At 33.5% G+C, this 16,947-nt stretch overlaps 1 protein-coding gene across 3 annotated transcripts in view; it reads left to right on the top strand.

The window, feature by feature from the left end:
* Window positions 1–4,917, top strand: part of LOC143057278 (guanine nucleotide-binding protein subunit beta) — a 32,091-nt gene extending 27,174 nt beyond the window's left edge. For all 3 annotated transcript variants that reach the window (XM_076230558.1, XM_076230559.1, XM_076230557.1), the window contains 2 exons: window positions 994–1,210; window positions 1,817–4,917. In XM_076230558.1, coding sequence (XP_076086673.1) covers window positions 994–1,210; window positions 1,817–1,923 — 324 coding nt within the window. In that variant the 3' untranslated portion in view covers window positions 1,924–4,917. The remainder of the gene's footprint in view (window positions 1–993; window positions 1,211–1,816) is intronic.
* The last annotated feature ends 12,030 nt before the right edge of the window (window positions 4,918–16,947 follow it).

Genomic DNA, 16,947 nt, shown 5'->3' with positions numbered 1-16,947 from the left:
ATAAACCCAATAGATATGGTTCGCTTGTACCCTCAAGATGCTTTAAAATAAAAATCCCATGACTTGTAATTTCTACATAAACCCAATAGATATGGTTCGCTTGTGCCCTCAAGATGCTTTAAAATAAAAATCCCATGACTTGTAATTTCTACATAAACCCAATAAATATGGTTGGCTTGTGCCCTCAAGATGCATTAAAATAAAAATCCCATGACTTGTAATTTCTACATAAACCCAATAAATATGGTTGGCTTGTGCCCTCAAGATGCTTTAAAATAAAAATCCCATGACTTGTGATTTCTACATAAACCCAGTAAATATGGTTGGCTTGTGCCCTCAAGATGCTTTAAAATAAAAATCCCATGACGTGATTTCTACATAAACCCAATAAATATGGTTGGCTTGTGCCCTCAAGATGCTTTAAAATAAAAATCCTATGACTTGTGATTTCTACATAAACCCAATAAATATGGTTGGCTTGTGCCCTCAAGATGCTTTAAAATAAAAATCCCATGACTTGTGATTTCTACATAAACCCAATAAATATGGTTCACCTGTGCCCTCAAGATGCTTTAAGATAAAAATCCCATGACTTGTGATTTCTACATAAACCCAATAAATATGGTTGGCTTGTGCCCTCAAGATGCTTTAAAATAAAAATCCCATGACTTGTGATTTCTACATAAACCCAATAAATATGGTTGGCTTGTGCCCTCAAGATGCATTAAAATAAAAATCCCATGACTTGTGATTTCTACATAAACCCAATAAATATGGTTGGCTTGTGCCCTCAAGATGCATTAAAATAAAAATCCCATGACTTGTGATTTCTACATAAACCCAATAAATATGGTTGGCTTGTGCCCTCAAGATGCTTTAAAATAAAAATCCCATGACTTGTGATTTCTTGTGGAGGAGTTAATATTACTGTCTATTATTTTTGTGAATTCATAATGTCCTTTTAATGCATTGTAAATCTCTTTTTTTTTACAGTATTTTCCAAACGGATATGCCTTTGCTACTGGATCAGACGATGCAACATGTCGCTTGTTTGATATCCGTGCTGACCAAGAGATAGGAATGTACTCCCACGACAACATTATATGTGGTATAACATCAGTTGCCTTCTCCAAGTCTGGCCGTCTGTTGCTGGGTGGATATGATGATTTTAACTGCAATGTATGGGATGTTCTCAAACAAGAGAGAGCTGGTAAGTTCAGGTTATATTTGACATTGACTATTAAAGTGGTGGTCATCTTCTATTTAGACAGATTTTGAAGGTTTTACTGCTTCCCTGCATAGAAAAATGAAAAATGTCACTTAACATTTCTTGGTCAGGTTTTCTTCAATAAGTATGTACAACAGAAATCTGTTGGGTCCTTGGTTCTTATGCTTAGATAATATGTACCTGATTTGAATGTACAGCATGGACAGAAAACACCAGCCTTGAATATATAACATTAAATTCAAAAATTGTTGAAATTGAATTTAATTGCTATTTTGACCTTTAATCCTTGTTATAACATACATACATTTGACATAAATTAATGAAAGAATTATAGACAAAATTCATTTTCAAATATCAATTTACTAAATCTTATCTGATTTATTTTTATACGACCCCACAAAAATTTTAAAATTTTACCTATTGATGGAATTTTAAGATGATTAAATTGGTCTATTGTTCTAAAAGCTGGTTACGTTATATACTATTTTTCTTTGCTTTGAAAAACGTGTAATGTTTGCTGCTCTTCTCTAACCGACAGATTATTCCATTCTTTTGTATTGCTCATTTTGTGACTTGTGATTATTTCAGGTGTATTAGCAGGTCACGACAATCGTGTCAGTTGTCTAGGGGTAACGGAAGACGGAATGGCTGTTGCCACAGGATCATGGGACAGTTTCTTGAAGATCTGGAATTGAGGAGGGGCACACATTGTAGCCCCCCTCCATTTTATAATCCTGACTATAATTTTTAAAAATGACAAAAAATCCACGGGATCTGTTGTGATTTTAGAACTAGAAACAGATCTTGATCAAACCACTTGTATATGTTTAGGGGGGAGGAGTGTAAAACTGTGGATGGAATTCTGTTTGATGTTTATCATATGTTTGCTTTATAGTTAGGATACAAACCTTTTGAAAAGGAAAAAATGGAACAACATATTTTACATGGGATATAAAGGAGAATAATTTCACCTGTGAATATCTAGTGTAATTGGAATAGAAGACGTCAAACATTAAATGTTTCATTGCATTTTTAACATAAAACGGAAGATCTTTGGGATATTTTCGAAGTGTGGATGTGACCAGATGTGCTTGGTTATGTGTGTTTCTTATTTTGAAAAAAAATCGTGCACTTAGAACAAATTTAAAACTCGAAAGTTGGCTGTGTACTGTTCTAATGTGTAACTCCATGTAATCCTAACTCTAGTTTTCTTTTTTAAAGTGCTTATAAATATTGATTTTTGTGTTTTCTTGCACTGTGTAATGATCATCTAATTGTATAAAATCATAGGATTACACAGATTAAAATGGTACCAGTTCAAAACTGGAAACAGGTATACTATCCTTACATAGTATAGTTGTAGTTTTGTATTTTTTTCAGGTTGAATCTCTTAAATAAAAATAAAATTAAAGGTCAAATCACTCAGAGTGAAAGATCAGTAAAAAAAATTCTACTTGTATATAGAATTGAAAAGTTTTCATAAAGAATCAGACGGAAAATTGAATATGGTTAAATATATTATTTTCACAATTTTTTAAATTTAAATGGTCATTGAAGGAAAATAAATGTTAATAAAGTACCACTTTTTTTCAGAAAGAAAAAAATGTATTTTTAAATGTATTTCTGATATTTTTCATTCATTTTTAAATTAATGTGCAAACAGTGTTGCATGCTAGGAGTGCAAAGATTTTGCCAATGAAATAGTGCAATGGTATATATATATATATATAACTTAATTTTACATGGGATTGTATTGTATGTTTTGAATTTTCTGTTAGTTTCATACAGAATTTAATATCTTTTGTATGTTTATTTTCTTACGTTCTATAAAGTCTCAAGGTTCATGTTCTAGGTGTGTTCTAGCCATTACATACATACTCTCCTATTTAATGTTCTTGTCATGTTTAATATTTATGTAAAGTAAAGGAGTTGTTTCGAATACATTTGTTTTTATAAATCTTTTCTTTTCTGAAAATAATTTAAAAACACACATTTGTTTTTATAAATCTTTTCTTGTCTGGAAAAAATTTTAAAAGCACCAAAAGTTGAAAAATTCGAAAATAATTCTTGTTTTGAACTTTAACATTTGACCTTTATCGAGAGGTTGGATTCTGGGTTATATGTGTGTTTTAATAGCAGCATATATCCTGCATATTTATCTGTGTGAGAGGTGTACGAACGATTAGGATGTTCAGTTCAAATATTTTTGAGCAGTCTGTCCCAGTTAATTATATTCTGAATGTATGTAGATAAAATATATATATGTATTCTTATTATAACTTTAAATCATGTTTTTAAGGCAGATTAATTTTCTCCCACCCCCTTAGTTTGTATGAGCACATGCATAAATGTAGTTCTAATACGATACGTTAACACGATCATACATGAGCTCAAAACCTGTGCGGTTATTTTTTACGAAAAAAATTCAAACAAGAACAAAGGCTCGTAAAGGAAAGAACATTTCAGTTCAACTTATGATCAATTTTAATTGTAAGATTTTTTTTTTGTAAGAAAAGCCACATGATATTTATCATAATTAACGATGTACTAATGGACCATAATTTTTCATCTCATAAAACTAGCCCAATTTGGTATTCGTACATTGCATCTTATAATTTAAATAAAAGCAGAAAGAATCGGGTGTCGATAATACATGTAAATGGTTAACCAAAGGGGTTGTACGCAATTTAAGAAAAAATCAATTTCAAATTGCGAGTTTTCCTCAAATTTAACAGAAATTTTAGATGATAATTAAAATACCTGTACATGTAGTTGTTTCAAACTACGTGTGATAATTATTTTTCAATCCCATGCATTTATAAATTTTTTTTGTCTTTTGCAAATTAATTTGATTCTGATTTTGCTTATATTTAAGTTGAATGGTAGTGTTGTATGTATAGCCATAACACATAAACAGTTTCCGTCAGTTATTTAGAGGAATTTTTTATTTTTTCTTATGAAATTTTCTGCAGATCGAAAAAAAAAATCACTCGTTGAGTCTTTTTTTCATAAACAGTAAAATTAATTGAGAGATTTGAGTAGTTTAAGCTAAAAGAGTAAAAACATAGTAATTTGTGTATCTTTATTCCTACAATCCTGCATTGATTAAAATTCTTTTCCTCAGAAATCTCTATTAACAACTCAGTAGCTATAGGGTTCTCACTAGGATGAGTCAAAGAGTTCTGGACTTGCAAAAAGAAGATTTCTCTCACCATTTTCTAAACAGATGAGTTCAAAGTTGCATCAAGCTTCAATGATAAACCATTTTATTGCATAGCAATATAATATTCCCACAGAAAGCAACCAAAAGTTAGCGTGCAATAATTTATAATAGGATTATTGATTTCACAGTGGCAAAAAACTGACAAATCATGCCCATGGACTTGTCAGGAAATTTCTTAGTGAGGACCCCCAAATAAGGTTAAACAGAAACAAGATTCTCTTATAAGAACTACCTTATGTAACAGTATCATAAGAATTGAAATGGACTTTTTAACAAATCTCTCTCTCTCTCTTGATACTACAAGTTCAAATAGATACCATGTCTGTAATAAGTGGCATTAGAATGCCACATATATTACCATGGCAACCCCTGCAATTACTAGTCTTAACACACATTATTATTGTTGAATCTGTCTAGAATGTGTATTTGTACTTTTCATTTGTCAAATAAAGCTTTTTGTCATTAATATAGTGTTTTATTGCATAGTGAGCTAATTAAGGATTCAACATAAACATATTTTTATGCCCCACCTACGATAGTAGAGGGGCATTATGTTTTTTGGTCTGTGGCTCCGTTCGTCCGTCCGTCTGTGGTTCCGTTCGTCCGTCCAGGTTAAAGTTTTTGGTCAAGGTAGTTTTTGATGAAGCTGAAGTCCAATCAACTTAAAACTTAGTACACTTGTTGCTTATGAGATGATCTTTCTAATTTTTAAGCCAAATTAGACTTTTGACCCCAATTTCACGGTCCACTGAACATAGAAAATGAAAGTGGGAGTTTCAGGTTAAAGTTTTTGGTCAAGGTAGTTTTTGATGAAGCTGAAGTCCAATCAACTTGAAACTTAGTACACTTGTTGCTTATGATATGATCTTTCTAATTTTAATGCCAAATTAGATAATTACCCAATTTCACGGTCCATGGAACATGGAAAAGGATAGTGCGAGTGGGGCATCCGTGTACTTTGGACACATTCTTGTTGTTCATATTTTCCAGTTAAAAGTCAAAGAGCTTTGGTGGTATTTGTCCAGTCTTAAAATACAATCACTTCTATATTTATACTAGTCAGATTTTTTAGTAAACAAAATAATTTTAGATTGAAATCACCAAGGTTTTAGACAGTATCTGTACAGATTTTCTATTTTCAAGGGAGTAAATTGCCTAGAAATGGAAAGATGTTATTTTAATATCCTATTGTTTCCTTTCTTTCTGCTGTCGTATAAACTTGTCCCTTCCTCTGTCAGACAACTGTCTTGGTGATACCATAGTAGTATGCCTACCTGCTGGAGTATGAGATGTGGTGGACTCAACACTTCACAATTGGTATTTGCTGGTTCCCTGCTTAAGCAAGGTGGATTTAAGAATAAGAGCAAAGAATGGTCTCCTTACAGTCTGCATACTATGTCTAGGTAGGGTGACATGTCTTCCTTCGGAATGTTACCTTTAGAACTCACATTATAAAAGTCCAACTCACTATGTATGGTCTAGTAGAAAGCAGAGTATATCTGCTTTGTACAAGACTGATATACTGAGCAGCATTTTTAAAGCGCTAGTTTACAAGGCAAAAAAACAGAACTTTAATATTATCATATGTTGACCTATAATGGTTTACTTTTACAACTTGATGGAGTTGTCTCACTGACACTCATACAACATCTTCTTATATCTATATAAAATGATGAATACTGTTCAGACCTCAATCAGACAACGTTGGACATTGCTAGTGTCCCGTGGACACGGTTTCTTGCTTTGTAGTTTTGCTGTGTTTTAAATCTGTTGCGATTCAAATGCAATTATATATATAAACATACCTGCCAACTTAAATGATTTTCCAGCGTCACTGATGAGTCTTGTAAAGGGACCACACGTCTTGCGTTCACAATTTTAAGCCTGGTGTCTTACCTATGTGATGAGTTTATTTTAGACATTTTTTAATGAACTGCAACATGCGAACGACAAAAATGTCAATACTAACTGACTCCTTGTAAGATTAATGAATTTAATGTCCATAAAATTATAATTTTGATTAGTTCAAGCACAGTGTGTATTACTTTGAAAACTATTATTTTAATTTTGACTGCTGCAGTAATTACTGTTACAGAATTCTGCACTTAAATTGCCCCGGTCAACTTCTTTAAGTCTGACTTTAAAGATCATCATAAAACTTTAAAACATGATTACACATTTTGAAATACATATCAAATTTGCTGTTGATTTTTTTTAACATCCATGTGTTCCAGTATACCATTCAAAAATCTTAAATGAATATTAAATTATGGTTTCTTGGAAACAAAGAAGTTCACTTCTGAGTCTTAAACCTTTGTACCGTTACTTAACTTTCCTATATACCACAAACTTCATGCCAGATTTGATTTGAACAGAAATTAACATACCCTAGTAACTTAAAACTCTGTTTAAATTTGGGGCGGCCGAGGCGCTTTTCATGATTTACCTTCACCCGGAACGCTTCAATCAAAAGATTTCATGAAATGCCAGGGATGCATAATTACGCTGAAATGTTTGAAGCGAGATCAAGTAGTACATCGAATTACAGCAGAATGCATTTTGTGTGTAAGAAAAGGTCGAATCTTTGGTTAGCTTGCTTGTTAGATGAACCATGAAGTCATTATTGGGTTAGGTATACAACCCTCTTTTCGGAGTAGTCTCGTTCTTCAGACAGTTAGCTTGGTTATCTGTCGGACTAATCTACACCTACAGGAAGGTAGTTTACGGTACCTTACCATATAATGACTTCACGGTTTAGCTAGCTAACAAGCTAACCAAAGATATTACCTTTACTACACACTCAATGAATTCTGCTGTAATTTGTTTCTTTATGACAGTGTCAGTTTGTTTTGAGCTTTGATCTACCTAATTGTATTCCTGGTTTGCTGTACTGTTGATAATGAGATAAATGAGATATACCCACATCTCCTTTTTCTTACTATTAGAACCATACGAAAGAAATACAAACTGCTTACAAGTAAAAAAAAAAGCAAAAGATTGTTAAGGTGGCATCCAGAAATGATATCCGAAATTTGAAGAATGAAATAGGGTATCACTACCGGAGTAAAAACTTTCATTTCATAGGAGAGTTAAAAAATGATCCATTTCCAAAATGAAAATCATAAGTGTCAGTTCCAAAGGAGAGTAAATCAAAAGTGTCCATTTCCAAGGAGAGTTGAGCAAATTGTCCATTTCAAAGGAGAGTAAAGCAAAAGTGTCCATTTCAAAGGAGAGTAAAGCAAATTGTCGAGTCAAAAGGAGAGTAAATGAAAAGTGTCCATTTTTCTAGGAGAGTTTAGCAAATTTTCTATTCCAAAGAAGAGTAAAGTAAAGTTCCAATTCCAAAGAGAGTTTTACCAAAAGTGTGCATTGCAAAGGTACCCAGATCCATATGGTTTCATTAGTTAGTCACAAATGTCTGATCTTAGAGTTTCTACAACTATGTTGGCTCGTGACAGTTTTAGGAGCTCGGCATATTGTGTGTACACGCTTTTCTATTATTGGAAACTAATTAATTACCCTATAAATATATTTTGGTTATTTGTGTCATTGTGTTGTTGTCTAGGAGCCTAAGATTCCTGCATGTCTATTTATAGACTTCTGCCAAGCTATTTTTATTTTTATTCAATTCGGGAATAATTTACGTGATTTCTCTAAAATACATCGAATATTCAAATTTTAATGATCTCAGAGATATGATATATAGAACTAAAATGAAAAAGTTTTACTTATAACTAATTTCATGTTTAAGGTTAATTATTAATCTGTCAGCGATTATTGACTGAAATGCAGTTTTCATTACACTAGTAAGCATACGAATCGTGGTCATTATATTAATAGAAGGTGGGGAACAATTATATACAAAGAAAAGTAAAACAGAACAGTCTTTTGCAGAGGTAGTAGTTATGGGTTTTGCTCATTGTTGAAGGTCGTACAGTGACCTATAGTTGTCAATTTCTGTGTCATTTTGGTCTCTTGTGCAGATTTGTCTCATGTACATTCACACCACGTCTTATTTTGTTTAATTATATAATTTCTTTTTGGAAAAGCACTTTAAGATAAAAGCTTTAAAAAGTTTATATTATGTCAAAATAATATTTTCAATCACTACAAATGCAGCAATTTTTATGGCGGAACTATGAATTTCTAAAAAGTTCATTAATTTCAATGAAATGAATAACTAGAAGTACTATACCTCCATATTTTGATCAATATCATAACCAAAAATAGCCTACAAAGCTCATTGTATTTCTAAGGTGCATTAAACACGAATTAGTCGACATCCAGGGAAAATATCCATCGAATTTAAGATATTTCCTTGACGTAGGATGAAAGAAAACAAATATAATACTCTTGACAATTAGTAATAATATAAATATTGTTTACCGAATCGCTAGTCCTGATAAATAAATATTTACCACCATTTGACATTTAAATGTTCTTCGTATTGGAACCTGGATAGAGTTAACCAGACACATTGTTTTAAATGGCATTTATCTAAAAGAAAAAATATCTAATACAAACTAGTATAGTGTTGAAAAGGATGTCACACGTGTGGTGAATCTGATTTACGGTATTTTTACTTTTTTGCTTAGGTTCCGACCATTTCATTTATCTTTTTTCAAGAGTATTTTTGTTATGACAAACTACTTTTGCAATCAATTACAAGAACAAGGCTTTCTTTAAACTCAATTTTGTGATTAACAACCCCTTCCCACACACCTCCACCCAACTTCATTTTCCGGCAGTGGAAACAAATTGCTTATTCACTTCCTAATTCTAAACAAATTATTTTATAGAAACTTATAATCAAACAATTTATCAAAAACATACACACCCCATCCCCTCACAATGTTTGGTGTCTTACTGATTTCCTGCAAAAGTTCTCTCAGTATGAGATATGTGCTAGAAATTCAGTCATAGGCGGATCCAGGGGGGGGGGGGGGGGGGGGGGCTGGGGGGCCCGGGCCCCCCCTTTCGTGGGAAAAATTTGGTTGATTATATAGGGAATCACTGAAGCATGACTGGAGCGGGCCCCCCCTTAGGTCAGTCAGCGGGCCCCCCTTAGGCAAAGTTCTGGATCCGCCACTGTCAGTGTATAATACTGGATAGCGAGGTAAATAAACAGTGGCGGCTCCAAAACCTGTATTAAGGGGGGGGGGGCTAACTTGCCTAAGGGAGGCCCCGCTCAAGTCGTGCTTCAGTAATTCAATATAAGCAAACATTTTTTTCACAAAAAGGGGGGCTGGATCCGCCTAAGATAAATCCATCAGTTTTGTGTGAATACTGTCAATACTATACAGACCCGGCCTCGCGGTGTTCTCGTGCATGATACCGTGCTCGTCTCGAGTGTATGAGATGGTCCGTGTACAGATTTGAAAATTAATATTTACTACATTTCCACTTTATACTGAGTGTTATTTAGGAGTAACAGGGAGGGTGTTTTTCTTTGACATATTCCCCATAATGATATCCATTCTCAATTTTACTTCTTGTGGCCTGTTACATGATAAGCAGCACGTTAACCAGATCAGCGTGAGAGTATATTAATCTAACTTGAGCTGGTCTCGTCTTGGTTAGCATGTTTTAATTGCCATGCACTGTACATAAAACACCAATTCATCCTCAATCAATATTCTTCTGTCCATATGTATGAAAAATGCTTTAATCCCAAGGGCGAAACATGAGTAGCTAATATATAGATACTCGAACTTAAATAATCTAATATCGATAAAAAGCACTCTTATTAACACAATCTCGAACACAATAATGCTGTGTACCAGACCAGATAAATCGATTAAGATTTTGCATAAATATATCGTTTTTTGCTATTTATAGTTAGATATTGGATAATTTTCTGAAGACTTTTAAATCTTAGAAAAAAAATAATGATTCATAAGAAGTAACATGTAGAAAGGAGTATTTACATTCTACAATTATCGGCGCGAAATCACAATAAGTGCCGACAACAAATTGGTTGTCATGGCAATGCTGACGTCAGAACGACGAACCATTTCTTATATTTAATTAATATTGGTATTTCATTTTCCATCATTTTAATATTCTTTTACAAACTATCGACATCTGCCTCGTGTAATATATTGAAATGCTACTAAAAACAGAAATACACACAGCATTTTGATTTGCACTGGAAAAGATATGAACTGAAAGAGAGGGAAAAAATAGGTCACTGACTCATCAATAAATATCAAAAATACTATTTGAAGGATACACGATCTCCTGGTACAACATGTCGTCTGTTCAACACCGCAGCTTTGATTAGAAAAATGTATTGTACGAAACTTGATAGGTGTTTTCCTTTGAAGTTTTAAACTAGTGCAGTGTTTTTAAAAATGCATTCCGACTTCCGGCTTTTTAACTTATATGCGTGCGTGAGATTTATTGACAAGCTAAGTTTTGTGCTAAGCATATACATAATCAATCAGATATTGCTTGCTTGATATTCAGTGGCAAATATTTCACGCACATTTAGGGCGAGTAAATGTATTCAGTGACGAATATTTCACGCAAATTTAGAACGAGTAAATGTATTCAGTGACGAATATTTTACGCATATTTAGGGCAAGAAAAAAAATCATTTAGTGGCGAATATTTCACGCACATTTAGAGCGAGAAAAAAAATCATTCAGTGGTAAATATTTCACGAACATTTAGGGTGCAAGAAAACTTCCTTCAGTGGCGAATATTTCACGCATATTTATGGCGTGAAAAAATTCATCGTGGCGAATATTCCACGCATATTAAGGGGGAGAGAAAAAAATCATTCTGTGGTGAATATTTCACGAACATTAAGGGTGCGAGAAAACTGCATTCAGTGGCGAATATTTTACGCATATTTAGGGCTAGAAAAAATCAGAGCTAAGCTCTGCATAGAGGATGTATGGGGCTGAAGAAGTCGTGAAGGTCGGGGAGATTTTGCTTGCCACAGGAAGAAGGCACATTTGATAGAGGAAGAACATATTCCTCGCAACCGGCATCCTTAAACTCATCAAAGGGTCGTTTGCTGCTTGAAAGACAGAGAACATTACACCGTGACTCCTACGCACTAGGCATAGGATTTAGCGCAGTGACACACTCAGAATTTAGAACAAACCACTCATGCCAAACAGCCTAAACCAAATTGATAGATAACTGGTTTATAAAAAAGAAGATTTGGTATGATTGCCAATGAGACAACTCATCACAAGAGACCAAAAGACACAGAAATTATATACCAACTATAGGTCACCATACAACCTTCAGCAATGAGAAAAATACCGTACCGCATAGTCAACTTTAAAAGTCGGAAATGACAAATGTAAAACAATTCAAACGAGAAAACCAACGACCGAATTTATAGCTTAGATATATTAATGACGGCAATGTTGTAGGAACAGTCTTCCTCATTCTGAGAAAAATAGTGTTCATATTGTCGATCATCTCATTCTCTCCCATAAATTGTATTTATACAAACACCTTTTATATCATATACTCTGCTGAAGTACAAGTACGTGTAAGTTTCTTTAAAGGGTCAAAAATATATGCTTAAAAAGCATTCAAAAACAAAAAAATTGAGCAAATCAATTCTAGATAACTCTGATAACATGTTCATAAAAATAGAATTTATTTCAAAAGATTATAATTAGATATACTGGGTATTGTCCTGCATGGCCACGACTGATTTCATTATTTCATTTGCTGGTATCTTTTTTTTTGTATCCCTATTTAATTCCTTGTTATCTATTTTTAGCCAAGTCAATCTGTTGTTTTTTGGTGTTCTTGGACACCCCCTTCCCCTTACGAAGGTCTAAGTGGTTTAATTCTAATAATTGACAGAGGTTTGCTGCTAACAAGAAAGCTATTAAACCAAGAGTTCAAAATGGTGGAGTTGAAATCACCTCTTCGTAAATTTTACGGACGCCATCACGAGTTGGTTGACCGTAATATGTAATATCAGTTTCAAAGATTCTCGAATATCTTCCTCATGTTGTAACTACAATCACGTTCCCTTTTCATGAATGTAATCATCACCGAATGAGATAGTTGACTGGGTTTGTAATAACATGAGCAACACGACGGATGCCACGTGTGGAGCAGGGTCTGCTTACCCTTCCGGGGCACGTGCGATCACCACATAGTTTTATAAGGGTTCGTGTTGCTCAGTCTTTAGTTTTCTATGTTGTATCTTATCAACATATGTACTCTTAATTGTCGGCTAAATAATAAAAAGACAAACAGACAATTAATAGTACATATGATGATGATAAGATACAACATAGAAAACCAAAGACTGAGCAACACGAACCCTTATAAAAACTATGGGGTGATCTCACGTGCCCCGGAAGGGTAAATGTTTTGTCCTACATTGAGTAAATCAATTCTATATAACTCTAATAACATGTTCATTAAACGGAATCTTTACAAACGATTATAATTAGATATACTGGATATTGTCCTGCATGGTCACGGCTGATTTCATTATTTCATTTGCTGTTATCCTCTTTTTTTTTTTTTTTTTTTTTATCCCTTTTCAATTCCTTGTTATCTGTTTTAGCCAAATCAATCTGCTGTTTTTGGTGTTATTGGACCCCCCTTTTTTTCCTTACGAAGGTCTAAGTGGTTTTACAGAGTAACAAATATTGTCCTCCAAAAACAATAGAATAATTAGTTTCCCAAATATAATGGACAGCACAAATAAACGGAAGAGAGAAATGGCCTGAAAAAAATGAAAGATTATAGAAATTATGACCTCACATCCAGACCATCTTACCCTGATAGTTAAGAAACAGCCAAATAGAAAAAAAAGAAAAATTAAAAACAACAGTGTATAGCTGATCAAGGATTTATATAGTACTAGAGACTTTATAGATTTGGTAGTACTATACAAATCCTTGATCTAATGCCCTTATCGAACTCCTCAGAGTCTGTTCATTCGCAATTCAATCTTGCTTCAAAAAGACATCGTGACTGTATTTATGTATTTCAGATCTGTTTGTGACAAATTGTGCATACTATACCATATCATGTACGTCATAATGGCATTTGCGTGATGTTCAAATCTACAATTTATCAATAAATTGTTACCGAGAGATGAACCTGGAGACAAAATCATACAAAATTGAGACTTAAAGACAGATATATGCAAGTTAATATACTTTGGCATATAAATTGAATTCATTACTGAGACAAATACACAGGCACTTGTGTTTATCTATGGGAAGGTCAACTATCCATATATATTGAAGCTATATGGAACGTCGACCTTCTTGTGAATAGAAACAAGTGCCTGTGGACAAATATAAGAAAAAAAACTTAAGAATATTTTTCAATTTTATTACCCGTTAAATTTCAATAGTTGAAAGTTCATTTTATTATGGAGTATTTATTCTGGGTCCAAATTGGAGAGTCATTTACTACGCATATTTTTCAATTGATATTTAGAAAGTACGTTGCTTTTCCTTATAATTTTTCGTCGAACATTTTTACATCATAAGACGTACTTTTTTTTTATTTTATTGTGTGAGGCGTTGCGGAATACATAGAAATAGCGTGCGTACACCTTAGGAGCTACCATTTGATTTTGATGGGGAGGCTAGGACGCAATTTAAAAAATGCAGGATAGGAGTTTTTGCGTAAAAAAAGAAAGGATGAGCAATTTGCAAAAAAAAGAAGAAGGCAGGGTTACAATTTAGGTAAAAAAGTCAGGATAAACTAAATATCATTGAGATGGGAGTCATAATATATGTGTTCCCCGCTGTGAATAATGTATGGCAAAAAAATCTTTACCATAGGCCATTGGGTTTTCAACTAAAATCAAAGTTTTTGACCTTGACCTTTGACCTAGTAAATTAAACATACATTATGACACACCATCTGATGTTGATAATATACATGTCAAGTATAAACTTTGGAATCATAACGGTTCTCTAGATATAGAGTGGACACAATTTGTTACAGACGGACGGACAGACTGATCACTGTAGGGCATCCGCCATCTTACGGGGCCCTAACTAATAAAAAAAAAGGTATGACATAATTAAGTGAAAAATAACTAGGCAGAACAAAGAGTAGAGCTAAAAAATATTCAGGACACAATCTTTTCATCATAGAATAAATATCAAATGATAGCTCTAATACGATCTTTTCAATCGCCCATTATACTAGTAGTTAACACTATACAATCTTAAATTAAAGTTGACCATTTAAATAAGTTGAAGATCGAAATAACTCCCTGCCAGAAGACATGTACACCTTAATTTTAATCTATGCATCAAATGATGTTGACATAATGTTGGTAGTTCTAAGTATAAAGCTTTATTACAGCCGATTTCATTGAGTGTGTAGACAAAGGTAATATCTTTGATTAGCTTGCGTGTTAGCTGATCCGTGAAGTCATTATTAGGTAAGATAAACTATCCTACTTTAAGAATAGACTAGTCAGACAGAAAACCAATCGATATGTCTGTTGGACTATGCTACTCCGAAAGGAGGGTAGTATACCCTACTTAATAATGACTTCACGGTTCAGCTAACAAGCAAGCTAACCAAAGATATTACCTTTCGCTACACACGCAATGGAATCCGCTGTAAAAATATCACATAAAGTTAATATGATAAAATAAAATGAGGTCAAAGTAAGATAAACAAAACGGGAAATATATGTTCACCTTACAATCATTCAATACACCAAATATAGTTGACCTATTGCTTATAGTTTCTAAGACTTAACCAGGAAAACTAAACATTGACCAATGAACCATGTAAATATGGTTAAGGTCAGATTAATCATGCCAGACAGACATGTACACCTTACAATCAATCCATGCATTAAATATAGTTGACCTTTTGCTTATAGTATTTAAGAAATAAACTTAACCATGCAAACTTAACATTGACCAATGAATCATGAAAATAGGGTCAAGGTCTGATGATACCTTCCAGACAGAAATATTCACCTTACAAACCTTCAATACTAGTATATCAAATATTGTGGACCTATTGCTTATAGGTTAAGAAACTAGAGGCTCGTAAGAGCCTGTGTCGCTCACCTTGGTATATGTGCATATTAAACAAATTACACAAATAGATTCATGACAAAATGCGTTTTGGTGATGGTGATGTGTTTGTAGATCTTACTTTTTTGAACATTCTTGGTTACAATTTTCTCTATCTATAATAAACTTGGCCCTTTCGTTACAGAGGAAAATATTTTGTAGAAATTTACAAAAATTTACCAAATTAGTGAAAATTGTTAAAAATTGACTATAATGAGCAATAACTCCTTAAGGGGTCAACTGACCATTATGGTCATGTTGACTTATTTGTAGATTTCACTTTGCTGAACATTATTGCTGATTACAGTTTATCTCTATCTATAATAATATTCAAGATAATAACCAATAACGGCAAAATTTCCTTAAAATTACCAATGCTTTGGTTTCAGAGTTATAAGCAAAAATCTACATTTTACCCCTATGTTCTATTTTTAGCCATGGTGGCCATCTTGGTTGGTTGGCCTGGTCATCGGACACATTTTTTAAACTAGATACCCCAATGACGATTGTGGCCAAGTTTGGTTAAATTTGGTCCAGTAGTTTCAGAGAAGATATTTGTAAAAGTTAACGAAGACGGACGACGGATGCCAAGTAATGAGAAAAGCTCACTTGGCCCTTTAGGCCAGGTGAGCTAAAAACAGATCCCAAAAAACTAAAACTTCACACTGAGCAATGAACCGTGAAAATGAGGTCAAGGTCAAATAAAACTTGTGAGACTTACATGTACTTCATAAAATATTTCCATACACCAAATATAGTTGACCTATAGCATATATATTTAACAAAAAGACAAAAACTTAACTTTGACCAATGAACCATGAAAATGAGGTCACGGTCAGATGGCACCTGTAGGTTAGACATGTTCACCTCACAATGATTCCATACACCAAATATAGTAGACCTATTGCTTATAGTATCTGATATATAGACTTGACCACCATAACTTAACCTTGCTCACAGATCTATGAAATGAGATTGAGGTCAGATGAAACTGTCTGATGGGCATAAGGACCTTGCAATGTACTCACATATTAAATTTAATTATCCTATTACTCATAAAAGAAAGAAATAAACATTACAAAAAATCTTTACTTTTTTTCAAGTAGTCACTGAACCATGAAAATGTGGTCAAGAGCAATGGACATATGACGGACGGAAACTTTATATCATAAGGGAGCTACCATTTGATTTTTATGGGGGGGGGGCTAGGATGAAATTTGAAAAAAATAGGCAGGACAGGAGTTTTGAGTAAAAAAAAAAGGCAGGATGAGACACTTGCAAAAAAAAAAAAAGTCAGGACGACAATTTAGGTAAAAAAAAGTCTGGATAAACTAAAAAAAAAAAAGGCAGGACCGAACAGAGTGAAAAATAAAAAGGCAGGACAGAGATTACAGCTAAAAATACAGGACAAAATTTTTCATCCTAGCCCCCCCATAAAAATC

Source organism: Mytilus galloprovincialis, chromosome 13 (assembly GCF_965363235.1).
Source record: "Mytilus galloprovincialis chromosome 13, xbMytGall1.hap1.1, whole genome shotgun sequence".
Classification (NCBI taxonomy): Eukaryota; Metazoa; Mollusca; class Bivalvia; order Mytilida; family Mytilidae; genus Mytilus; species Mytilus galloprovincialis.
The sequence above is the reverse complement of the archived record's forward strand: the minus strand, read 5'-3'. Positions and strand labels throughout refer to the sequence as shown.